Source organism: Lissotriton helveticus, chromosome 2_1 (genome assembly GCF_964261635.1).
Source record: "Lissotriton helveticus chromosome 2_1, aLisHel1.1, whole genome shotgun sequence".
Taxonomy (NCBI): domain Eukaryota; kingdom Metazoa; phylum Chordata; class Amphibia; order Caudata; family Salamandridae; genus Lissotriton; species Lissotriton helveticus.
In genome coordinates, this window is record NC_136059.1 from 350,860,992 (window position 1) to 350,888,680 (window position 27,689).

At 46.6% G+C, this 27,689-nt stretch overlaps 1 protein-coding gene across 2 annotated transcripts in view; it reads right to left on the minus strand.

The window, feature by feature from the left end:
* Nucleotides 1-14,658: 14,658 nt before the first annotated feature.
* NADK2 (NAD kinase 2, mitochondrial) overlaps nucleotides 14,659-27,689 on the minus strand; it is a 1,023,510-nt gene continuing 1,010,479 nt past the window's right edge. For both annotated transcript variants that reach the window (XM_078674950.1, XM_078674951.1), the window contains exon 12: nucleotides 14,659-15,049. In XM_078674950.1, the coding sequence (XP_078531076.1) occupies nucleotides 14,911-15,049 (139 nt within the window). In that variant the 3' untranslated portion in view covers nucleotides 14,659-14,910. The remainder of the gene's footprint in view (nucleotides 15,050-27,689) is intronic.

Consider the following 27,689-nt stretch of genomic DNA (forward strand, 5'->3'; position numbering starts at 1 on the left):
ATCAGGCTGGACCTAAAAGACCTAGAGAAATGCCGTGGCCCTGCTTTCTTTAAATCACTCCAGGGCAGAGTCCGCCTTCTCACCAAACAGCCATGACCAATCAAAACTCGTATCCATCAAGATCACCTAAACGTTCCTGTAGAAGCCCAAATACCTCATCTGCTTGCTCCCATGGCCCTGCCCAGAGTTAGTGATGTCCAGGACCGAGCAGATGACAAATCGGGCTGCATCCCAAGCATCTTGAATAGTTTGGGCCAGTGAAGGTTGCAAGTATACTGGGATCGCGGGCAGAATTGCACCCAACATATCCCAAAGTACATGGGTATAAAGCCCAAGAAGACAGCTGGCAATAACTGAAGCCAGGACAAGACTAGCTGAAGAGAACATTGCCTTGTCAAAAGTATCGACTATTAGGGGGTAATAGTTGGAAGGAAAATGCTACTTACCAGTATGCATCTGTTCTTGGCATGTAGAGCTGTAGATTTGTATACTTGTGCATAAAACGTCATCTGGTGTTGGGCTCGGATGTTTGCACTTTGATATTGTAGAAGCCTTTGTAGTCACGAGGTAGGTGACTCCTCCTTTGGTTAGTAGTGCACATGGGCATCGACTCCATCTCCTGATGTTTATCCGCCATCAGGTTCGGATGTCATTTGCTGCGCTTCGAGTCGGTGTCGTATTCGGTCCCCCTTCACCGCGCAAAGCTCTCACCGTTCAACGGTATTGTTTTGATCGCGATCTCTCTCAACGCGTATCCCAACAACCAACAAAATCTTCGAGGCGGGCCGTTGGGCCGATCGACACCATCAAACCCAGCATATGGAAAGGACACCATTCACAAAATGCAAATGTGGTGCTAAATTCCCACACACAGATCTCCACGAGGTCTGCAACCTTTGCCTCTCTCCAGAACACAAGAGTCAACACTGCCAGACCTGTGCTTCCTGCAAGTCAAAGAAAACCATACGTGATTGCCGGGCTCGACGTTACGAAATGTCTAGATCAACCGTTTCGGCGCCGGACAACATCTTAGATGCAGGCCCGACGATCCAGAACTAGAGATATGAGATGAACAAGCCAGCGTCTGCGAAGCTGATGAATCGGACTCAGAAGACCAGACAATTACTCCAGGTCAACGGAGGGAGAGTACTGACATCGACGCCCCTGCCCGAAAAAACACAAAGCTCCAGTAACACCTTCACCTTCGGGTCGACACTGTGACAATACTCCAGAAGCCCCGCCTCCGGGCCCGGCTCCGAAGTCCACAAAGCCTTCAGGCAGCTCGGGATCGAGCCAGCCACACCACGGTACAGAGAAACCATCTTCAGCACCGAAACAGAAACCCAAGGTACCGTCGACACCAGACTCTTCGGCACTGAAACATAATCAACCCAAGGCTTCGGATCCAAAAAAACATTCGAAATCATCGGAGCCGAAGAAAATTTCGGAGTCGAAAACTCCACCTAAGCAAAAGGAGACTAAGACCCCTCCTAAAGCGAAAGACGACAAACCAAAGCACCACTCGGAGCCTAAGTCCTCGGTGCCGAAAAAAGAACGCGGATCAAAAGAACTGTTTCATCCAGATCCACAAAAAGCATGCCATATTGACCCAGCTACTGATCAGGTCACTTCTATACCACCTAAAAAGAGGAAATTGGACACCTCACAGACACTGGAGATACCCTTGAAGAAAAAAGACTTAGCCACTTCACCTATGAGGCCTTTCTCTCCACCTCCAAGCTTCCAAACATAATACTCTCTCCAGTGCCTTCTCTCTCACCTGCACCACAAGATGATTATGAGGATATAGGGGGTGGGGATGAGGACAGACCCACCACATGATGATGATAATAATATTAATCCACATTTGTAAAGCGCGAACAATCACCCATAAGGGTCTCCAGGCGCTGGGGGCCGCCAGGAAGATTAAGAAGCTATTCCCTAGATTCCAGCATCAGTCGCCCGGACCGCGGCGCCACACCTCTCCCTTCGCCCTGGCTGCGTTGCCACACCTCTCCCTCCGCGATGATGAGGATACTGATGATGAGACCCACAGTATCCCACCTCATGACTCTTGGGATGATTATAATGTCCTAGATGTACCTGAGCCAGACGTATATCCCTCTAGGCCATCCCCTCCAGATGACAACGTAAGGTTTGCGCAACTAATAAATAGAGCTGCACAATATCATGGGGTGCAACTCCACTCAGATCCTTTCGAGGAAGATTTTTCATTAGAGACATTCTCGCAGCCTCAAAACTCAACAAATACTCTCCCTATGCTAAAAGGGATGATTTAACATGCCCCTGCAGTTTTTAAAGATCCTGTCAGGGTTAGAGTGCTCAATGCTAGAATTGAAAAAAATATAAACCAGCTCCAAGCGATCCAGCTTAAGTTAAGGGTCAACTCCCTCTGGATTCACTAGTAGTGGCAAATAACTGTAAACAGGCAAATTCCCAAACATCAGGCAATGCCCCTCCGCCAGACAAAGAGTCTAAATGATCGGATGCATCCGGTAAAAGGGTTGTGTAACAGGCGCCACATTTTTGGTGTATTGCTAATTCACAAGCTTTACTAGCAAGGTATGACAATTAATACAAGTGTGTTACTATGCAGACATGCGTGGTTATGCACATCTGGTTTTAAGCAGGAGGTGCAGTCTACCATCCTCAATTAACCTTTGGATCAGGAACACTTGTTTGGACCGACTGTGGACACATCTTTAGAAAAGATGGAAAAGGACACAGAAACAGCCAAGTCTATGGGGGCTCTACAGGCAACAACTAGTAGAGTTTCCTTTCGTCGCTCCTCTTATAGGGGCGCCTCAAAAACCAATGGCACAGAAAACACCTCTTCCACTTACAAAACCTCCACTCAAACTTCCCCTAACAAAGGATATTTTGGAGGGACTTAGAGGCAATAACAGAGGGAGAAGATGTGGTTCTAACACCCGCAACTACCCCACCACAAAACAGTGACTTCCCTCCACTCCCCTCAGACCATTCCACTCCGGTCGGGAGAAGACTATCACAGTTCCTACCTGTCTGGAATTCCATCACCACAGACAGGTGGGTGAGACAAATTATCCAGTATGGTTACTGCCTGTAACTCACTTGATTGATTGAAAAAGGATTTGTAGAGCGCAACTTTGCCAGAGGCGTCAAGGCGCAATTGATGGAAAATAGCCAGGTACATAGGTAGAAGTATAGGGGATAGAGACCTAAGAGTAGGCTTCAGTAAAGAGCAAAGTTATAAGGCCCTTTCGGAAGAGGACAAGAGATTCTTGGTCCCCGAGTTCCAAGGGGAGCTCGTTCCAGAGTCTGAGAGCGAGAGAGGAGAAAGCCTTGCCTCCCCATCTCGCCTTGGCGACTCGGGGGACGGTCAGCAAATTCAGGCTGGCAGAGCGCAGGGCCCTACCAGGGACGTAGGTCGACACTAGGGACCTGATGCCCTCGGCACCAGCACCATGGAGAGCCAGGTGGGTAATGGTCAGGACTTTAAATTTTATCCTGGCATACACAGGGAGCCAGTGAATATTTTTCCTGATCAGGGCTGCTGAAGAGCATCTAGGGGCATTGACGACAAACCTCGCTACAGCGTTCTGGACGACTTGCAGACGATGGAGTAATTTGTTGCTCATGCCAAGATATAAGGCATTGCAGTAGTCCAGTCGCGAGGATAGGAGGGCGACCGCGACTAGTTTCCGGGCGTCAGGCGAGAGGTAATGGGTAAGTTTTCTTAACACCCTTAGAACCCCGCAGCAGGTTGAGACTGTTCTGTTAACTTGCTTTTCAAAAGCAAGTGAGGTGTCAAATATGACTCCTAAGTTACGGGAGAGGGCTGGGGGCAAGTTCCCAGTGTCTGTGGCCACCAGTCGGCTGACCAAACCTCCTTGTTTCCACCAAAGACCAGAATCTCCGTCTTTTCCCCGTTTAATTTGAGGAAGTTCGAGGCCATCCAACCTGCCACTGCTTCCATGCAATTTCTAAAATTTAGGGCCATGGTCTCAACAGATTGCGACAGAGACCATGATCTGGGTGTCATCGGCGTACGAGAGCACTTCCAGTCCAAAAGTTCTGACGAGCCTAGCAAGTGGGGTCACATAAACGTTGAAGAGCATAGGACTCAGGGAAGATCCCTGCGGGACCCCACACTGCAGAGACCTGGCAGTGGAAAGGAAGTCACCCAATTTGACCCTTTGCTCCCGATGGTTAAGGAAGGAAGTGAGGAGGCTCAGAGCCAGACCCTCCACCCCCGTCTCCCTGAGACGGGAGGCCAAGATGGTAGGGGACAGGGTGTCAAATGCGGCTGTAAGGTCGAGCAGGATCAGAAGAGTAGTCTGACCACTGTCGACCGTAGCGCGGATGTTATTGACCACCACTGTGAGGGCTGACTCAGTGCTGTGAGCCTTTCGGAAGCCATGCTGAGAGGGATCAAGCAGGCAGGTCTTATCAAGAAAGGCGCTACGATGGAAATTAAGATGAGCCTCCAGCATCTTGGCTGGAGCAGGAAGGAGGGAAATGGGACGAAAGTTCTTCAGAGTCCCAGGATCCAAGGAGGCCTTTTTCAAAAGGGGCTTAACGATGGCAGTCTTCCAGGGTGCTGGAAATAATCCGCTGGAGATGGCCCTATTCATAACTTCCAGCAAGGGAGGAAGTAAGGTGTCCCTGCAATTTTTTAAGATTTTAAGCAGACAGGGGTCAAGGGGAGATCCTGACTTGATCGAGTCCAGAAGTTTGTCGAGGGCCTCTGTCGTGAGAAGAGGAAAACTGGAGTAGGCATCTTTGAAAACTGGGGTATGCTCTAGGCTGGGAGGAGGAACATGAGTGAGATTATGAGTCTGGAGTGCTGTGTAAATATTCATAATTTTAGTGTGGAAGAAGGTGGAGATCTGATCACAGAGTTCTTGCGAGGGAACTATGGGATCAGGATGTTGGACAAGAGATAAGGTATCTACCACCTTGAAAAGGTCTCCAGGAGAAGTGAGGGATAAGGTTAGATTAGAAAAATAGGTTTGCTTTTCAGCTAACACCGCCGCTTTGTAGCTCTTGAGGAGATTTTTATGCTTGGTCCGTTGGTCGGCATCTGGCTGAGCTCTCCAGAGCCTTTCTTGCCTCCTACACCCATGTCTCTGCAATCTGAGAGATTCTGAGTACCAGGGCGCTGAAGTGCGTTTCCTGGCACAATAGTGGGTTTTAAGCGGGGCGAGCGTGTCCACAGCCCTGGAGATGGTACTTGCGAACTCACGGGCAATGGTATCAATGTCCTGAGAAGGGGGAGGCTTAAAGTTGGCAATGAGAGGGCCAAGGGATTCATTGGACAGGCCCCTGTAACTCCTCTTCAGGACCCAACAGTTCGTATCCGTGGGAGGGGCGGGAAGAAAGCCTGACGCAAATTCCAGAGGGACTACTTTATGATCCGACCAGGAGAGGGGCAAAGGGGAGCCAATCTCTAGCCTTCTACCCCCCACATATCTCCCAGACAACATCCGATGTCCAGAGAACATCTCACGCTTCTAAAGCAGGAGGTTCTCTCTCTCTCTTGCAAAAGCAAGAAATAGCACTGGTTCCCCTACATCATCAAGGTATAGGGGTTTACTCCTTTTATTTACTCATTCCAAAGAAAGACGACACTCTCAGACCAATATTAGACCTCAGACCGTTAAACCTGTACATACAATCCGACCACTTCCACATGGTCACTCTCCAACAGGTCCTCCCACTGCTCCAACAAGGCGACTTCCTTTTCCACTCTAGATCTCAAGGACGCCTACTTCCACATTCCAATTCACCCTGCTCACAAGAAATACCTACGGTTCGTAGTGGATTGTCAACATTACCAGTTCAAAGTCCTTCTATTTGGAGTCACAACAGCACCCAGAGTCTTCACAAAATGTCTCGCAGTGGTAGCATCCCACTTAAGAAGACAACACATGTGTTTTCTTACCTAGAAGACTGGCTCATAAAAGCCAAGTCACGCAGCGATTGAGTACAACAAACACACAATACAATCCAGCTGCTGCACAACTTAGGATTCACAATAAACCTTACCAAGTCACATCTCCAACCGTATCTAGGTGCAACAATAGATAATTCCAAAGCCCTTGCATACCCCAATCCGGCCACGATAGCCAGTATGCAAGCTATCATAACAAAATTTCAACCACAACACTCACTACCAGCTCAAGTGTTTATGGAGCTAATAGGGATGAAGGCCTCTTGCATCTTAATTGTCCCTTACGCAAGACTCCAGATGCGTCCATTACAGGAATGTCTAGCACAACAGTGGAACCAAGCTCAAGGTCAACTTACGGATCTGGTGTTGGTGGACAGCCGCACATATCGCTCTCTGCAATGGTGGAACACACAAAATCTTTGCAAAGGGGGACGTTCTTGGACCCGGTTCCACAAATAGTGCTAACAGCAGACGCATCGCTAACCGGCTGGGTAACATCTCCTAAACCATACCATTCAGGGTATGTGGAACACTCAACAGAAACTCCTCCACATCGTTCACCTGGAGTTACTGGACATATTTCTCGCTCTAAAATCATTTCAGATACACCTCGTAGGCACGGCTGTCCTTGTCCGGACGGACAACATGAAAGCAATGTTCTATGTACAACAAGCATTTACAATGCAATAGGTCTCGGGTTAATTAAGTTTGAGCTATTGGCATTGCCTAATATTGCAACACCAATTGCACCAAAAGTCTATAAATTGTAGGCCAAAAAAATGTGTATTTATTTTTGTAGCAGTGGTGGCATGCTGCGCTTTAGATGAATATGTTTCAAAGTAAAGTGCGCCATACTGCAATTGTTACAATAGTTATTTGTGGATGCGTTAACAATTGATGTGTGCACTGATGGCTGGTGGTGTGTGTGCCTGTAGAAATTGTGCACTGATGGCTGGTGGTGTGTGTGCCTGGTGGAAGTGTGCACTACCGGCTGGTGGTGTGTGTGCCTGGTAGAAGCGTGTACTGACGGTTGGTGGTGTGTGTACCTGGTTAAAGTGTGCACTGACGGCTGGTGGTGTGTGTCTGATGAAAGCGTGCACTGACAGCTGGTGGTGTTTGGGCCCGGTAAAAGCGTGCACCGACGGCTGGTGGTGTTTGTGCCCAGTGAAAGCGTGCACTGATGACTGATGGTGCCTGTGCCTGGTGAAAGTGTGCACTGACAGTGTGGTTGTGTGTGTGTGTGTGTGGTGCTGTGTGTGTGGTGGTGTGTGTGTGGTTGTCTGTGTGTGTGGTGGTGTGTGTGGTGGTGTGTGTGGTTGTCTGTGTGTGTGGTTGTCTGTGTGTGTGTGGCTGTGTGTGTGTGGCTGTGTGTGTGTGGCTGTGTGTGTGTGTGGCTGTGTGTGTGTGTGGCTGTGTGTGTGTGGCTGTGTGTGTGTGTGGCTGTGTGTGTGTGTGTGGCTGTGTGTGTGTGGCTGTGTGTGTGTGGCTGTGTGTGTGTGGCTGTGTGTGGCTGTGGCTGTGTGTGGCTGTGTGTATGTGTGTGTGGTTGGCTGTGTGTGTGTGGTTGGCTGTGTGTGTGTGTGTGTGGCTGTGTGTGTGTGTGTGTGTGGCTGTGTGTGTGTGTGTGGCTGTGTGTGTGTGTGTGGCGGCTGTGTGTGTGTGGCTGTGTGTGTGTGGCTGTGTGTGTGGTTGTGCGTCTCGAGCTGTGAATCCTTTTAAATACAAGCATTTGCAATGCAATAGGTCTCGCATCACTGAAAGTTTGAGCTATTGGCTTTGCAAATAATAAAGTAACACCAATAACTCAAACTTTTAGTAATGCGAGACCTATTGCATTGCAAATGCTTGTTACTGGTGCATATATCTCTTGTACATCCTGTATATAATGATCTACCATGTTATATTCTCGACCTTTGTAATTATTGATAGTAGTATCCGTTCAACTTGAACCAGTTGTAACGAAATGTTTCTCTTGTAAAGTAGTATTTGTTCAACTTGAACCAGTTGTAACGAAATATTCATCTTGTAAAGTAAAGCGCTCTAGCACCTTTCGGTAATGTCACTGCTATATAAATAAATAATCATGATCCCAATCCGACCCTGCACACCGTCACTATTCACGATTACAGTTCTCCTACCTTCGATCGCTAGACTAAACGAGCTACGTGCTGCCTCGCATGAAGGGCTTCACACCTAGTCAGAGTAGTGAATAGCTATGTAACGGCGTTTACTTACGTCCAAGTACAGTATTGTTACATAAACTCCGGAGGCGAGCACATAACACACACTTGGTCGATGCGAGACACCACGCGTGCCTTGTGCCTGAGACGCTGATAGTTAACCCGGAAAGTAAGTTGTACGTAGCGTTAGGCGATTGAGAGGAAGTTTGCCGGATTCCGTAGTCCTGATGTGGCTTCTAAAGTGAACCTCTTCCACGTCACCTACATCGCAGGCCACGGAGACAACGAAACCGCTGGGGTAGGGAGCGACACCCACCGGCGAGGAGAGGGGCCAGGGGCACACAGTCAGAGGTACGGAGAGAGCCTTGTCGTGGTGACTCGTTGTCTGGTATAGAAGCGAATATATGAGGTAGAGCATGAGATCGGATAGCAGGAAGCGCACTGTACACACAGAGGATAAAACTACAGCCTCTGGAGCCCAGCCCGCTTGAAGGTAGAGTCAGGTAGCGAAAAGGGGAGCAGGAGGACACTACCCGTTACACACTAGCAGTGCAGACCTGGGTGGGGTAGACCCGAGCGTAAGACTTTGACATGATTACTGTCAGTTAGCAACATCCTTTCTCTGTAAGAGGGTAAATGGGTTACCTCCGTTTGTCTAGCACCAGTGACAACACACAGTCTTTTGTGCTAGAAGCGTGCAGTAGTGTAACGAAACTGGAAAACAAGCACGAGCAAGGAATCGAAACCGGCCGACGCGGGAATAGAAACCAGTGGTGCGCGCGCACCAGAGGAGCGGGGGCAAGGGAGCGCGATGACAAGCCGAGACGAGGTAGGAGATTTGTGTGTGTAAGGGGGGGTTCTGTGTGTGTATGCGCGGTGGCGGCGGCAAGGGGGGGCTGTATGTGTGTGTGCGCGGCGGGGGGGGGCTGGGCTGTATGTGTGTGTGTGTGCGTGCGTGTCTGTGTGCTTCCAAGGAGCCATGGGAGACAGGAAGCGCGCGCGACCTGATCCCAGTTCCAAGGTTGCGCGTGCACCTCACTTGTCTGTCTCCCTTGACTCCTTGAAACCGAGAATGATTACAATAGAGTCTCGGAACGACAGATTGCTTCGCAATCTGTTCGCAGTTCCGAGACCTAAAAACAGGGGGGAAAACGCACTCTGCAGCTTTCACGGCTAGGACAAAGCATATGGAGATGGGCCATTCCGCAAACAATATACCTCTTATCAAAGCATTTACCTGAGATGCACAATCACATTGCAGATCTGCTCAGTCGTCAACAGCAGATTCACGAATAGGAACTTCATCCGCAAGTTCTTCATACGTTTTTTCAAATGTGAGGCCACCGAGACATAGATCTGTTTGCCACACATTTACAAAATTCCCAAGCTTCGCCTCCAGGTAGCCACACCCACTGTCTAAAGGCAATGCGATATGAACTGGTTAGGCAGATTTGCGTAGGCTTTTCTGCCTCTCCTGCTCATTCCGTTACTGGTGCGCAGGCTCAAACAACAGTCTCTCACAATGATCCTGGCTGCTCCAACGTAAGCCTGACAACCATGGTTCACAACACTGCTGGAACTCTCAGTAGTTCCACACCAAAAGTTGCACCTTTCCCCAAAGCTTCTCACTCGGAACCATGGAGAGATAAGACGTCCAGATCCAGCTCAACTGAACCTAGCAATCTGGCTCCTGAAGTCTTAGAGTTTGGTTACCTCAATCTCCCACCAGACTGCATGAACATCATTAAAGAGGCTAGACGTACTACCACTAGAGCATGCTATGTAGCTAAATGGAAAAATTAGTTGTTTACTGCAACAACAACACAATCAAGCCACTAGATGCTTTAATTCAAAACATTATTTGTTATCTCCTGCATTTACAAAGATGTAATCTGGCATACGCATCCATACGATTACATCTTGCTGCTATAGCAGCTTACCTACAAAACAGACAACACTTGTCATTGTTTAGGGTACCTGCCATCGAAGCATTCATGGAAGGTCTTAAAAGTATAAATCCTCCTAGAGGTCCACCCTCTCCAGTATGGAATCTAAACATTGTCCTTACAAGGCTCATTTGAGCCTTTACATAAATGTGAGTTACAGTTCGTCACATGGAAAGTAGCTTTCCTTGTGGCGATCACATCTCTTAAAAGAGTGAGTGAACTCCAGGCATGAACCATACAAGAACCATTTTTGCAAATACATCACAACAAAGTGGTTCTTAGGACAAACCCTGAATTCTTACTGAAAGTTGTTTCAGCTTTTCAACTTAACCAGTCTGTTGAGCTTTCAGTCTTTTTTCCTCAACCAGACTCAGTAGCAGAACAGGCTCTTCATATGCTTGACGTCAAAAGAGTTATTCTTTACTACATGAAGGAGGACAACAACTTTTTGTAGCTTTCTCCACACCACATAAGGGTAATCCTATATCAAAAGGCTGGAATTGCCAGGTGGATCGTTAAATGCGTCCAAATATGCTACCAAAAAGCAAAGCGTACATTATCCATTCCCCCTAGAGCGCATTCCACACGCAAGCTAGGGGCATTCACGTTTTTTCCTCATCTGCTAGCTCTAAGACCCATGCGTCTCCGTATGGAGTACCACAGGGCTCGATCCTTAGCCCTGCACTATTCAATCTCTATGTTAGCCCTCTAGCTATCTTTTCTTATGTGGTTGACACCCAGCTTATCTTCTCCTTATCCTCCAACGAGCCATCCCCGGTGTCATCTCTACAGGTAGGGCTGCATAAGATAGCTAGCTCGATGCACACTAATTGGCTAAAGTTAAATGGTGGAAAAACTGAGGTTCTGATCCTGGGGAAAAACAAAGACCTCTGGGGCCCTAGTCACTCCCCCCCCCCCCCACCTAGGTTCAAACGGTTACGTATGGGCGGACGGTCCTTTTTCGTATCTGGCCGCTTTCTGCGGAATTCGCTACCCACACCTCTCCGTCACGAAACCAGTCACAAAAACTTTCGTAAGGGCTTTAAAACTTGACTATTTAATCAGTAGATGTTGCTGTTTCGTTCGTACTGTGTCCGTTGGTGCCGGGAAACCTCCGGGTAGCTGTGCGCCTTACAAATCTAATTTAATAATAATAATAATCCATGGCATTCTTGGGAAACATCCCCATGGATGACATTTGCAAAGCCACAACATGGTCTACGCCGCACACTTTCACAAAACACTACTGTGTAAATATGCAGGCAAAACAACAAGATAGTGTGGGCCAGGCTGTACTAAGAACACTTTTTCAAACTACTGCAACACATACAGGTAGCCACCTCTAACGGGGTAACTGCTTTATAGTCTATACACAAGTATAGGATCTACAGCTCATATGCCTCGAACGGAAAATGCTACTTACCAGTATGCATCTGTTCTTGGCATGGAGAGCTGTAGATTCTTATACGCCCACCCGCCTCCCCGGATACCTATATATGTTGCAGTACCAACTTACCTAGATACATTACACATGGACATCTTTCTTACTAACTCCATCATCACCCTTTATGGCGAAAACAATCTGGAGATGGAGTTGATGCTCATGCACACTACTAGCCAAAGGAGGAGTCACCTATCTCGTGACTACAAAGACTTCTACAATAACAAAGTGCAAACGTCAGAGCCCAACACCGGATGGCGATCTATTCAGGTGGCTGCCTCCACCACCAAGATATAAAGCGTTAGATGCTGGGTCAGAAAATCTGGGTCGCCTGGAGCAGGAATATTGTGAAGAGAAACCGGTGGGTTGACTGTGGGGCCAGAGCATGGCTTAGCCCAAGTGCCTAATAGTATGTCTGTCAGGGCTTCATTAAAAGGCAAACAAGGTTTGGGCAGTGCATGGCCAGGCAGTAAGACCTATGCAGGGACCTCTCTTTTAACCTACATAGTGTGGAGGTGAAGGTCAAGAACCCCAGCAGTTCAGATAGTACTATGGTAAAGAAAGTACTTCTCTCAGTCGACTGCCTGGTGGGGCGGGGCAGCCTTGTATCACTACCATGTAAGTGCATATAGCAGTCATCCTCTTAAGAGGGCCAATCCTTTCTCATCCCTCCTCCACTATCATCTCCATAAGGCTGGTTTTGATCAGAGACGGAGCCAAAAAGCTGGTGCAATGTAGGAACACAGACACGTGGTAACGGGTTAATGTCTGAGTGTGATGAGTTCAAAATAGGTTGAGGAATGTCAATTTCTGGGAGCAGCCTTGGTCAAGCAGACTCAGATAAGCTGGTCCAGGTGGCACTGATGCGGTTTGCGGTGCTAAGCTCAATGCTGATACAAAGCCCAAAGTGAATTTAAGGGGTCCACACAGCACTAAGAGTGAACCCCACCAGTGGAAATCTGACTGGAGGACCCTGCCCGCAGATGTGGCAGTGGGAACCAGAAGTAAGCCAAAGATGTACAGAATAGCTTCATGGAAGGCTTCCACTTGCTGCGAGGTCACCAAAGGACCCTGGGAATTTAGGGTGCATCGGAACAAGAGATGGAGTTGGTTCCTTTCATCCAGATTAAGACCAATAACACGATTACCCACTCCTCCTGCCTTTTCCAAACTGTCATGAATTGGCCAGTGCCGTTTGGAGAATTCGATATTAAGTAAGATTTGCCTCAGGATCCTCAACTCGGGGAAGGACTTTCATGGAGCCTTCCGTTACTTTGCCATGTAGACCTTTGCCTTGTGATCTAAGGTGACTTTTGGGTTCATTTGGGCACAGTCATTGCAGGCCTTTGTATTGTGCAACAAACCCAAGCACTAAAGGCACGCCTCATTGGGATCTGACACAGACATTGGCTTGCAACAGTTCCTACAAGGCTTGATATCACTTGCACACTGGAAAAAAAGAGCATAGCTACAGATTGGAGTCTGAAGGCAAAAACCAGAAAGGACAGCAAGGATGAGGAGTCACACTGCACCATTTACCGGCATGCAGGAGCACTACTTTGAATTTTTCAGGATTCAGTCTGGCGCCTGGGGATATTCACAAGACAAGGACTCTGTGGTTAGAAGTATCCATCAGAATCAAACCTTACTGTGGTAGATTATCTCACGCAATAAGATGTGTTATGCCCTAGCACATAAGGAACCGCATGTCTGCATAAGGGCACATTCTTAAGACGTTGACATGAGAGAAGGGAGTTCCTGTGGCCGAAACCTGTAACATGGGCGTCTTCATATTTTTGATAAGCATTAGTACTTATACTTGGAAGTGCGATGGGATGACCATTTAGCTTGTTTGGTCTTTCAGACCTTCTTTTTTGACTATCTCTTCAAATCCCTCCTACGTGTGGGATTACTACTGGGTATTCCATTCAAAAGGAGAACAATCTGTAGGCAAATGTATCAATCAGAGGAAAAAGTTACTTACCTTCTGTAATGTTCTTTCTGGTGGATATTCCATCTGAAATATGGTCATGGACCAGGTTAATGAGACTCCAAATCGTTTTGTTGCACTGCACCTCCATAGAGTTGCTGCCGGTCAAATCCTTTTACCTTGTTTGTGTGAGAAACAAATGGATGTGAAACCAACATCAGAGTGGGTGTTTTAGGACTTCATTGATGTCAATGATGCCAGAGCTGGATTGCTTATGCAAACAATTTGGAACCAGCACCTCTGAATAGCATGGAAGAACTTTTGGAAGTTTCAGAATTCAGTTTAGCACCAGGGACTTTCAAAAGGTGAAGAATCTGAATGCAGATGGAGTATCTACCAGAAAAAGTGGTATCGAAGATAAGTAATTTTTTTATTCTTTTTGGTAAAACACCAACGCACCAAAAGAAAAACCTAATCTAGCATTCAATAAAATGTTTAGTTGATCTGAAATTACCAGATTTGGACAGTATAAATTACTCCTTGCAAAGCAAAAAATATCATGTTGAAGAAACCGAACAAAATTCTATTTTGTTTCAAAATATGGTTTTGTATTTCCCAGATGATCTTAATCTCAAAATTGAGCCTTATCTACCAATTCAGAATTAACATTTGGTGAATGGAGTTGCACATTAACGTCAAACACTAAAAAGCGTTTCATAAGTGTAACCTTAATGAAAACCGTTGGTTAGCTGGAACACTGAGAACATTTTCAGATCCAAAACTACTAAGCAAAAAATGGAAAATCTAACCAGAAAAAAACCCCAATGGAGTTATGCTGACAACCCTACAGACAGACTTGGGTGTTAAAAAACTGCATTGTGCAACTGCGAACTCTCAACAAAATACAGTAATGCACACATAAATATTTTAAGTTTAGAAAAACTAGATGAACTCTGTCATTTTGTAACTGGGGAACTGAAAGTATTTGAAACTCAAAAATCCTTAAAATGTATAAAAAAAAAAAGAAAGACTAACAGAAGTGCCTACTTAGTATGTTTACTTTTGAAACAAGAAAAATCTGGGCAAAATTATACTGAAAAACAGTTTGTAATATTGTATATTTTATCAGATCGTGTCTATCGAATGCTTAATGTTACTCACGAAATGACTGCGCCATTGCTACTGTGGATCTCAAAACCACTAACTTGTTTCAACAGTACATTTTATTGTTCATTTTGAACATTATTGTTAAGTGCTTTACTTTCCCAAAGGATTATGAAAGAGCTATACAATGTCCCGTTTGTGATTACTTGCAAACCCTGAGAAAATAACTCAAAATCTTTTATAGCACAATGGCAGGTCGTGCCGTTTTAGCATTTACAAAATCCTGCTTTTCCATTAGATCCTTCACTATGGATGTCACACTGTCTGGAACAGTATCCATTAGAAAGTCTCCTTCATTCATCTAACAGCACAGTACATAGTGCATCTTCTTTGTCTGTCAATATAGAAACTATTGCTCCATCGTTAAATTCAAAGGATGTTCCTCCATCCACAACCATGCAGGCATCCCAACAACGAGAGCGGACACAGACCCTGGGAAAAAAAAGAACACATAACAAGTGGATACAATAGTTAATGAAGAATTTAATGGCAGGACCTAAATACAGCTTCTTGGTTTTAGTGCAAAGCTAATCATTTATTTGTAATTTAATTTCTAAACCTCGTGCTTTTTAGCTTTTTGAAAATTCAGTATGTATGCATGCATTCTTGCTTTCACTTTGTATTGTTTCATTTTAGGTAAAAAGCAGACAAAATTGTTATCCCCCAGTAACAGCATTTTTGGTGGATCATTTCTCATTTACAAATAGCTGCAGGTGCATACTGAAATCCAGCAAGCTATGCACAGCGATGAGTGGGCACTAGAGCTGCTCAACCAACAATATCCACAAGAATGGCCAGCATCCTCTGCCTCATCTCAGTTTCACCCCAAATGTAACATTAACAGAATTTCTAGAACAATGCAAATTCAATTCACCAGCAGCCCAGAGGGGGAGAATTAGAGTGATGAGTAACAAAGTAGAAAGCATTTGATAACACCGGTACAGGAAGGAAGTGGATTGTTCTCATGAATGCCATTTTCCTACAGATTTTTCACAATTTGGATTAAACACTCCCACGACGTATACTCCAGAACAGAGGAAGGGAGGAGAAGCAAAGCAGTACCCGACAACCAGAATGTTTCCTCATCTTCAAGGATAAGAGACGGGGATAGAAACCTTGCAGCAGTCCTATTTCATATATAATAATCTTTATTTGGATATAAAATATCCTTAAAAGAGCACCTCGAAGGTTCCAACAGCAATACACATTATTGAGAAAGGGAGAGGAAACTCAACGTAAACAACAGTGATTAAGTAAGAATCTTCCAAAATACGTTAAGGGGCTGCAGTTACATATGGGTGATTAAAAAACAATGTGCAAAACAGCAAAGTCAACATGGCGTTAAAACACAAAAGATTTGTGGAACTGACAATTAGCAATGTTGAGCTAGTAAGTACAATCTGATGTACAACAATAGCAGCAGGTTATGATCAAATAAAAACAGTTTTAGCAGCATAAAAATAATGTGAAATTTAATATAAGCTGTTACTTAAAATGAGAAGGCATTGGTGGGCCCTTCCGGTTACTAAGTAAAATTACGATATGCATCGCGTATAAAAGTTATAAGGCCTATATTTAAAGCTGTATTTTCAGGGGTCAGACCTGCGATAATTGCCTGTCTGCAGGTCCGAATTCCCAACCTGTTCCACTCAGTTTTCAGTTTACGTCTGCGCTGTGGCATAAGGGCGGGGCAAAGACAGACCACGTGCTCCAAGGTTTCAACCGTCTTGCCACACCATCTACACAAAAAATCTTCTGACCTACGACGCCAAGAGGGCAAATCTTTTAGAAAACGCCAGTCGCCCAGTCTAATGGCCATAAAACTACGTTTTAAGTACAGGGAGTAAGTGCATGACAAATAGGAAGCAGGGGATATCCTCCCGTATGAATTCATTATTGCCCATGCGTGTCTGCGTTTAGCGAAATGAGCGTTATCAATTATAAGGGACCTCATTCTGACATTTCTTAATGCTGGTTTTAAATGCTGTCATGCTGGGGTTGAGGGCCCACAGGTCGCCCGCAGACATTTCCAGGATGGAGTCCTTAAAAAGACGGCCGTACGAGCCACCTGGGTTTTTCTGGGAGATATCCAACCAAACTGATGACTCTAATGAGCCTATGTCTGCTCGTCTAAGTTTATGGCATAGATTTAGAAACATGCCGATGTTAGAAACTCCATAATTTAATAAGCCCAATTCTAGTCTGGTCTGGGCAGCAGAGGCAGTTTTAGGCATATGGAGGACTTTTTTGTAGATTTTAGTCACGTGTTGGTTTAAGTTGGTATTTAGTTTACCCCTGAAGATCTCAATGCCGTATGATAGAGTCGGCCTGATTTTTGCTCTCATAACTTCCAATATTGGTGAGAGACTTGGGCCAGACACATTTTTTGAGAGCTTAGAGAGGGTCACCTGAAGGGTCATGGCTTTTACTGAAATCTCATTGCGCTGTTTGACAAAGTTACCCCTGGAGTCAAAGTTGACCCCTAAGTATTTATATGTACTTCCTGTTGTGAGGCTCATATTATACAACCATCCCCCACCCAGGTTGCGTTTTCTTCCAAAAATGACCACTTGGGTTTTCTTTGAATTGACCGCTAAGCTGTTCACGGTGGTGTAGCTGTATAGTTTATCTAAAAGCATTTGCAGCCCTACCCGTGTGAGACTGAAAAGAACCAAGTCATCGGCATATAGAAGGTTACTTATTGGCAAACCTCCCAACTTGGGTGGGTGGCTGTTTGTTTCTTCTAGGGTAGCTGGCAAGTCTGCTATAAACAGATTAAAAAGAAGTGGGGCCAGCACACATCCCTGTTTGACACCTGTACTTGTCATGATTTTCCGAGAGAGATGTGGGCCGGACCCCAACTTCACTTGGACCCATGTGCCTGAGTGCAATTGAATTATCGCCTCCTGGAGTTTTGCTGGGATCCCCCATTTTTTTTTTTTAGCTTTTCCCATAGAGCAGCCATGGGGACCCTGTCGAAGGCGGCTTTAAAATCTACAAAACAACAGTAAACAGTCCTAAATGTAGTAAGTGCTTTGTCAACAATTATGGACATTGACAATAAGTTAGTCAAAGTGCCGGAATTAGCGGGTAAAACCTGTTTGGGTCATTGCGATCAGGTTATTCTGCTCTGCCCATGATCTCAGCTCCTCCAGTAGAATGCCTGCATAGTACTTAGCCTCGATGTCTAAGAGGGCAATTAATCTATAAGTGTTTGGAGAGGCATGGGAGCAGTCATATTTCAAAAAAGCAGCTTGCAATTTTTTTTAAAAATATTTCTTTTTATTGAAACAAGGCATTCAAGTAAGTGCATTGAACAGGGGTTAGACATTTCCACATATCATTACATCAGATCATAGATTCTCGGGGGATATGAAAGATCAGGAGGAAGGGGGGCGAGGGACGAGGTACCGCTACAGACAAGGGTCACGGGGATGCAGGTATGTCCAAAAGAGGGTCAATCGGTGGTACACAAATCTCACCCCTGTATCGATTCCACAGCCCCCACACAGTCACCCACTTACGGGGTCGGCCTCTGGCCAGGTATACGTTGTTCTCCCGAAACATACACCAGTCCATGCTCTCTTTCCAGTCCTCAAGCGTGGGCGACCTCTTGGAGCCCCATTTCTGTGCTATATTCCTTTTCGCTACCATTGCCCCAAGAGTGGCCCACTTGGTCTGTGCTATATTGAGATCCATGGGTTCCCAGACATTGAGTAGACATCTACTCGCCTCTGGCAACAATGGCACCCCCAACACCTCTCGCATCACATCATGTATCTCGCCCCAGCAATCCACCATATAGCTACACTCCCAGATATGAAGGAACGTACCCATCTGCCCACATCCTCGTCTGCATAAATCATCTTCTGAGAGCCCCATCCGGACCAGGCGTGGACTTGTGACATACACTCTGTGCAATATTTTCAACTGGACTAGGCTTAATCGCGCCGGAATCGCTACCTCTTTCGGGGACGACACAGCTGTCTGCCAGTCCTCATCATCCAGTTCGATACCATCCCTCATCCATTTGCCCCTCAACTCTACAAGGAGATCTGTTCTATGGTTGATCAACTTTTTACAGATGAGGGAGATAGAATATTGGATGGGCATTTGCCGGATAGCACTATCTTCCAACGGCGAGGCCTCAGGCAGATCCTCCCCTGCCGGTACTGCCGACTGCAGCGCATGCCGAACCTGCTCATAGCGGAAATACTCCGCTTCGTTCAACTCAAACTCATTTTGTAATTCAGCGAACGTCTTAATCCTGCCCTTGACCCAAATATCTCCAATTGTGGCAATCCCTATCAAGTCCCATCTATCAAAACCTTTCGTGTTCCACAGTTTCCCGAATCTGTCCGAGTCAAATAGCGGAGTGGCCAGCGTTAGGCGGTCTCTCCACCCTTAAGAGCTAGTGGCGTCATGCCATATCCGGACTGCCACCTTAGTAGGTCCCGTCAAATTTTTCGCCGCCGATTTGGCATATAAAGCTCTACTATAGTTTCCACCCGGAAGCAGCCATCTGTCCATAGCATATCCAGGATCAGAGCCTGGCCCATAAGTACCCTGGTTTATAGCTGCCAATTGAGAGGCCCAATAATACCTTCTGATGTCAGGGAGGGCGATACCACCGTCATACCACGGTAACGTCAACTTAGCCAAGGCAATACGAGGTCGACCTTCCCACAATAAATTACGCTGTATACCCACCACCTCTCGGAAATAGCTGGCAGGGACCAGGTCTAAGGTATTCTGAAGGGCGTACAGAAAGCAAGGTAGGGACATCATCTTAAAAAGGGCCGCCCTTCCCAACAGGGAGAGAGGCAACTTCGTCCATTGATTTGCATCACTTTTCAACCTAACCAAAGGGGGGAGGAGGTTTCGTTCGTATCGGACTGCGGGATCCAATGAGATAAAGATTCCCAGATATTTGAACCCATCTGCAGCGATTTGAATCGGGCAATTTCGTGGAGGAATCTGAGCATCACCGCTCAGCACATACAAATAAGAATTCCCCCAGTTTATAGTGAGCCCCGAGTTCCTACCATAGGAGGCTAAAGCATCACCGACAAAATTTAAAGATTTTCTGGGTGAAGTCAAATAGAGCAAAATGTCATCCGCATACAAAGAGATCCTGTCCTCCACCTGTGGGGACCATCGAATACCTCGTATGGACGGCTCCCAACGGATCCAGGCCGCTAACCGCTCAAATGCCAATGAAAATAAAAGGGGAGAGAGCGGACACCCCTGGCGGGTGCCTCGCCCCCAAACAAAACGTTGCGGAGACCCGGTTGTTAACCACCACCTGCGCTAGAGGGTCAGCATACAACAGACGCACCCAATCAATAAATTCCGGCCCAAATCCAAACTTAGTCAAGACTGCTCACAAATATGGCCATTCCAAAGTGTCGAAGTGCATCGATGCGTCGAGCGATGCTATTACAGCCTGTTCCTTCAGGGTATGAGCTCTGGCCAACACTCCGTGCAACATGCGCAGATTTAAGGCCGTATTTCTATGGGGAATGAAACCGGATTGATCAGCATGTACCAAACCACCAATAACCTTGACAAGCCTGTTGGATAAAAGTTTAGCAAGAATCTTAGGCTCCGCATTCAGTAAAGAAATAGGCCGATAAGAGGCATAATTGGTCTTCAATTTCCCCTCCTTATGAATAGTTACAATAGATGCCACTCTGATCATACCGCAGCACTCCCCTCTCCCAGGCCTCCACAAACATACCTCTAAGATAAGGGGCAATCCTGTTGGGTCTAAGTTTGTACAGCTCAATAGGAAGTCCATTAGGACCCAGTGCCTTACCAGAGTTCAATGAGCTCACTGCAAGAGCCACTTCATCTGTGGTTAGAGCGCTATCCATAAAGTCACGATCTTCCTTAGTCAGGCCTGGGAGACTAATATCTCGCAACAATAAGTGAGAGTCCTCCTCTGGCCACCCTGCGACTGAGGTGTACACTATACGAAAATATTCTGCAAAGGTATCCACTATGCCTTGGGGATCCGTTATTCGCGTACCGTCAGCTGTCTAGTTCCGGAACAACCCGATCAGCTCTATCTTTCTTATCTAGCCATGTTATAAGTTTCCCGGCCTTATCTCCGACATCATATAACCGACCCTGCTGCTCTCTACTCAGCGCTCTAGCACTTTCAGTAACTAGCGCTGTATATTCAAGTTGCTTAAGATTCAGGACATGCAGTTTAGCGCGAGTCACCTCTAGCTCCAAGTCCGCCACAATACGGGCTATATCAGATTCAATTGTCACAATTTCTGCGTTCCGCTCTCTTAACCCCTGCAATCAATGACAAGGCCTGGCCCCGTATGACCTCCTTAAAAGCCTCCCATAGCGAAAGTGAGGACGACACCGACCTCTCATTCTCTCGAAAGTAGTGGTCCAACGCCTTCAGCAAATCCTTACGGATTTTAGGGTTGCGTATGTACCAGGGATTAATGGGTGCTATCCTACCGACTGACCCCGAGGACACATCGAACCTCATCCAAAGCGGCGAATGGTCCGATATACCTCTCGCCAGGTGCATAGCCTCTGAGATGTAATATGCCTGGGCCGCAGGCACCAAACAGTAATCAATACGTGAGAGACTACCATGTGCACCAGAGGGAAAAGTGAACTGCCGTTGTTCCGGATGAAGCAATCTCCAACAATCAATCATACCCACTGCATCCATGAACTCAGGAAGCCATCTTTGCGCCCGCCCGGTGTCTCTAGGGGGATGCCTATCCATAGTACCAGAGACCACCGCGTTAAAGTCACCTCCCACAATTAGGAGACCTCTCGGGAGGTCAAGTAGGAGTTTCCCCAAATCCACAAATGTGGTTGCCTGCAGACCTGGGGGGACGTACACTGACAGCAAGGAGAGGTTATGTCCCTCCCAGCGACCCGAAACCCCTATATACCTGCCCCTATCATCTTCGATAACAGAGTCAATCACCATCGGGAGCCTCTTCGAAGCAGAATCCCCACCCCCCTGGATCCTGATGTGAACCCCGCATGTGCCACCAATCGATATCCCATTCTGTGCATTGCTCTACAGGAATTCCCCACTAAATGCGTTTCCTGTAACAGCACAACATCCGGGGCTTGGCGCCTAAGGAACTGAAGAACCACACTGCGTTTGATTTTGTCCCCAACCCATTTACATTCCAACTTAAAACTGTTAGCCCCCTACCCCCATCATGAAACATGTAGTGAATCAGTCTCCCCATCACTTCCTGCACCATAAACACGTCACAATTCTGAAGAAAGCCTTGAAATACGATGCCTCCACACAACAATACAAAAGAATTACTTACGCTACCCCCCCAACAAACCCCGTGCACCACCCATCTCCCCGCACCCCTGCTCACGGTATTCTTCCGCCCCCAACTCGCAGTGTGCCTGTCGCCCCAAATTCTAACTACTAAACTATCGAAAAGTAACCCTGGGGAGGAGTACGACCCCCGATTTCCCCGCCCGTCCCCATACCTTCTATAAGACCGTGACACTAAGTGTGTACAATTGACTTATCCGCGTAATCTGTTCATTCTGTCCCCATTACTCAATTTAAGTCAAACATCATCAGCCATAGTGTTAGTTCTTATTCCTGCTCTTGCACGCTGTCCCCTCCGTCTCCACTCACTCCCGCTGATCATTCTGAGAGGAAATAGTCTCCCGCCAGTCCGAGGCTATTTCGGGGTTGTCAAAGAACATTGCACTGCCCGCATATTCAACTCTCAACTTGGCGGGGTACAGCATGGCATATTTGAGTCCTTTATCCCGAAGTTTCCGCTTGACGCCCATGAAGGTCTGTCTTTGTCTCTGCAACGCCTGCGTAAAGTCCGGATAAAAACTTAGGGTGGAGTTCTCATACTGGAGAGGGCCTCCGGTCCTGGAGGCTTGCAGGATAACGTCTCTGTCCCTAAAATTGAGCACCCTCGCAATCAGCGGCTGGGGAGGTGCCCCAGGTCTCGGTCTTCCTCCCGGTATCCTATGTGCTCTTTCGATCGTGAAGAAATGTCCAAGGCCCTAGGGTTTCAAGTGGTTGAGAATGATGTCTTCAACTAAGAGATCCACAGCCTGTCCCTCTGCCTTTTCATGCACTCCAATAATGCGCACGTTGTTTCTACGGGCCTTCCATTCATATTCATCCAACTTGCGACTGGCAACCTTACTGAAGTTTTAAGCTCACGAACTTCCTGCTGCAAGAGAGTCACATCGTCTGTAAGACTGGAGGTCTTGATGTCTAGTGATTTAACTTTTTCACTGGTCTTTGTGAGGTCCGCTCGAATCAAATTAACTTCTATAGTTACAGTATCAAGTTTATGATCGAGGGATTCCATCTTACTGCCGAGGGAGGTTTTCACCCCGTCTATCGCTGCCATAACATCTTGCAGCTTAGGCTCCGCTGCAGAAGCAAAGTCTCCAACATGTCCATCCTGCGACTTCCCAATCCCAGGGGGTGACCCTCTGGGTTGTGTGTAGCGATCCAACTTGTTGGTTTGGGTGTGCCTAGCTCCTCTAGTCGCCTTGGACTGCATCTTTTCAGCTTCAGTTTTAGTCACCATCATGCGGACAGAGGGGGGGAAAGCAAAAGATGGCAGCGCTCCCTCGACAATGCGCCGATCACAATATTCAGCCACACCGACCACTCAAGAATTCGTCCTGTTGATTATATATCTCTCAATTGCGGCTCACACCCAGTCTCTAGGGAGGGAGGGCCGGTGATCACCTCAGTCTCACCTTCCAGTTAGCCCAGGTACACCGCCGCGATCTGTAAGGTTCAAACGTTGATCATTGCGCGGGTCGCACTTCCTTCCAGGTGGCCTCACCCTCAGTGAACGCGGTCTTCCACGCAGAGTATTCTCCACCTTCCCAAACCGCTATGGCTTAATCCCAGCCTGGTGCATCGCAGTTCAGGCCTGCCGTCCGCTTATGCCACAGTGGGGCCCTCTCAGGTACAAGCAGGTTCATCTCAGGAGGTCTTGGGTAACAGCCTGACTTTCCACTGTAGCGCTCAGTGCAGGACCAGCCAGTTGAGCCCACGGTAATACAGGAGCTGCAGGCCCGCCGATCCAATAACCTCAAAACGCCCCAAAATTGTGGTTTACCTCTGTCCTTGCAGCCATAAAGCCCTGAGGGGCCAGCGAGGGGGGATGGGGGGGGGACAACGGAGTCGGACAGGCACCAGCAGCGCAAACGGAACTTCCACGGGACCCGACCGGTGACTTCCGGCGTAGGCCCCGATGTTGATGTACTCCGGCCCGGGTGTGCTCACTACCACAGGTCCCGGCATTTGGGCCTACCAGCGCAATATTGAAAGCTCCTTTTTCTCCGTTTCTAGTGGGCCGGGAAAGACGCGGTTTGCTGCATCCCGCGCCGCTGTATTTCTGATATCGCTTTCACCGGTCTTAAATCAGCATATGCCCCGGGGCGTCGGGTGTCTCGGGAGCCCGGGACTCAAGCGGCCATTTTGGTTTCTTTAGCCCTGGTTTTCACAGGTGCTGATGGTTCTCTAGTGTTCTGCTTCCAGCGGTTCTTCACTGAGTTTTTTACCAGTTCTGATTGTTCTCCAGTCTTCTGCTTTTCTTTTTTTTTTTGCTCTGTGTGAAAGTCAGATAAAAGGTAAGCGCTGGTCCCCAAAAATACGTGCTGGTGGGTCCCACCTGCAACCCCCAGCTTAAATGAGTTACTGTTCCAAAGTGAAACAGGCCTGTAAACACGATCATTCAAAAGAATAGAACATTAATCAGTCATTTAAAAATTGTGAGGCTTTCGAATTTTGCTTTACAAAAAGATGATTCCAAATGCATCTGGGCACACTATACACCGTATAGATCAGGCAACAGATTTATCTTTTCAGTAAGCTTTCGTGATGATTACAACCAACGAGTATGTTTTTTATAAGTGTAGCCTTCAAATATGCTGGCTATTATCATTGCGGTTTGTGTCACTTTACAGGAAGGACTCTCCGATGTTTGCCTTGTAATAGAACGGGGTTACTGAAAAATCAATTAAGATCAGCACTATTCACTTTTTTTGACACAGTGATGCTGAACACATTATCTGGGCTGAAAATATAACCGGAATTGAGGTAGGCACAATCTGGTTCATTATTCTTTTTACTTATTACTCGGAGTCATTAGTTTGCTGGCTGAAATTGTATTTACTTTCATATTATAGAACCATATAAAGGACATCAGAAATCTAATAGGTACCTGTTTACTTCTTATAGGTGATATATACAAAGATAAGCTTTGGCAGTATTACCAACACTCACATAAAGAATACTTGTTTAGTTACACGCTCCCACTGGAGTCTCAGGATTATAAAGAACAACTTCCCCTTACCGTTATGCACACTACACTAATGGAGATCTAACTGCGCATATCTATTTCTGGCAGAACATTTAAATCTCATTTAAACAGTACATAGAAAAACAGGTTATCTAAATTAGAATGATGTAAACTCCAATACTGTAACTTACTATACCAATTGAATTGTACTGTGAGACATAGCACAATGTTTTGTATGCATGGGTTTCCAAAAAGCAGAATCAATTTATACTTGTGCTTGTTTAATGTTCACACCAAGAAGAGTTTTTACACACTGGGGTCACTGATTCAAGGGTTTATGATTATTGATTGGTTCAAGGTCTGTTTACAATATTGCAATGTTAGCTGTTTCAATTATTTTAGCCTTGAGAAAGTTGTTGGGCTAATTCCCAAATACGACGAAACACGTGCTGGCTAAAGCTCACAGGATTGCTTAGAGTAGGTAGAAGTACCGAACAATAAATCTACAACAACAAAAAACGATTTTATCATGGTTTTAAAAACTGTATTTTGTACTGAGTTGTGAAATAAATGTGTGTGCCTCATACTGTCAAAAGCTTCTGGGCACTAGTCTGAAGGGACTTTTCACCTCAAGTAGATGAACGCTAGTCAATGACATTTCTGATGAATATATTTCTGAAGGATAAGTTACTTACCTTCGGTAACGCTGTATCTGGTAGAGACATGGTCTAGCCGCAGACTCCCCATCTTGTGAATACTCCACAGGCGTCAGGCTGGATCAGGAAAACTTTTCCAGTAATAACTCTGCGAGTCAGTGGTGGGCGTTGTGCGACTCCGTACTGACGTCGTCTCCGGACAAAACATCAACGGAGTCCATATAAGCCACCACTGACGTGCTGACGTCAGTTTCTTCTGTAAACACTTCCATGCCAGAACGCGGAGCTCCCATAGAAACTGGCCATCAAAATAGTGTGCCAAAGAAGATAAAATATCTTCAAAAGAAATTGGAAGGTATCTCATTTGGTTTCTATTATCAACCTTTTTATTTTTTAAAAAGCCAATAAGCAACCTGATTGTCTAAGCAGAAGACTGGAGATCAATCAGAACTGGTAAAAAACTCACAGTGAAGAATCGCTGGAAGCAAAACACTAGAGAATCATCAGCACCTGTGAAAACCAGGGCCAAAGATGACACAGCGAATAACCGCCGGGGTGGAAACCAGTTCCATGGAATGGAGAACCTCATTCTAGAGGAAGTTTGCTGATCTGGAAACCAGGGCCATGGAAAGGAGAACCTCATGAGGAAGTTCGCAGAGCGGGGAGGATGGAAGGAGAGGTAAAGAATCTGTGACTAGACCATGTCTTTACCAGATACAGCGTTACCGAAGGGAAGTAACTTATCCATCTGTCAGAGATATCTAGCTACAGATTCCCTACCTTGTTAATTAGATACCAAAGCGATAACACATCCGGAGATGGGTCTGCGAACTAAGCCAACAAACGTTCTCAGAGAACCAGCAGGTGACAAGTAATGAAAGATCCGGCATATGTAGGTGTTAGACTTGGCATCTTTTGGCGCGTTTCCCCTGAGTTTTTGCTTTCTGCCATCCCGGTTTTAACTGTTTTTGCTGGCATAGTGTTTCTGCGCACTTTTCTCACTGCTGATCAGTGGTAAAGTGCAAGCGCTCTCTGTATAAATTGTGTTATGGATTGGTGTTTCCATGATTGGGTGTTTGATTTACTTGTTGGTCCCTAGTAAAGTGCACAGCGTGTGCCAGGTATTGTAAATCAACTGCTACTAGTGGGCCTTCAACACTGATTGTGCCAACCACGTGAGTAGCCCTAAAAAGGTTACAGACCTGCCACTGCAGAGTTTGCATGCAGTTTGTAACTGCAATGTCGACTTGGCGAGTGCACCCACTTGCCAGGCCCTAAACCTTCCCATTCCTACATGTCAGTCACCCCTAAGATAGGCCCAAGGTACCTAGGTGGGCAGGGTGCAGTGTATGTGAAAGGTAGGACATGCCTTGGTGTGTGTGGCATGTCCGGATAGTGAATTACAGCCCATTTTGGTTTTCACTATTGCAAGGCTACCTGTTCCCTATAGGACAGAATGGGAAGTTTGTTTATAACATCTTATGAACCTAACTGACCCTGGGAACTAGGTGGGAAAATAAAGTTTGGTATGCCTGAACTCAAGAGTCTAAAGATGCATCTTTTAGTGAAGGTGATTTTTACATTCTGTGTTTGAAAATACCATTTTTAGAACGTAGGTATTTTTTGCTCAGTCATCCCGTGTGCCTCTGCTGGAATGTGGATTGCCTGTCTGGGTTTTGGATGACAGAAGGCTGGGGAGCAGGAGTGGCTCCAGATAGTCTAGGTAGGGTCAGAAATGGGCTGAATAGACCTGGGCTGCAATGGGGGAAGGGGGAGGAGATGTAAATGTAAATGTAAATGTAGTTGAGCTTATATAGCGCACAGCTACCCGCAGTGGGTTTCCCGGCGCTTGCTTAGGGAACCCGTCCTGGTATTCCCCTGTGAGATATCAGGGTATCCACAAGGTGAAAGTCAGGCATCCCGCCGCGAGGGGCCGTTGTGGAGATTAAGCAAGCTATTGCCCAGAGTCGCAGAGTGTGAACCCGAGAGTCGAGGAGGCACCGGGGCGAGAATTATCGAGCCCGTGGAATTTTTAGCCCAAGACCCGCCGAGGCGGGGAATTGAACCCTGGTCCAGGACCGATCTCAGCTTCCTGGTCTGCTGCCTCTAACC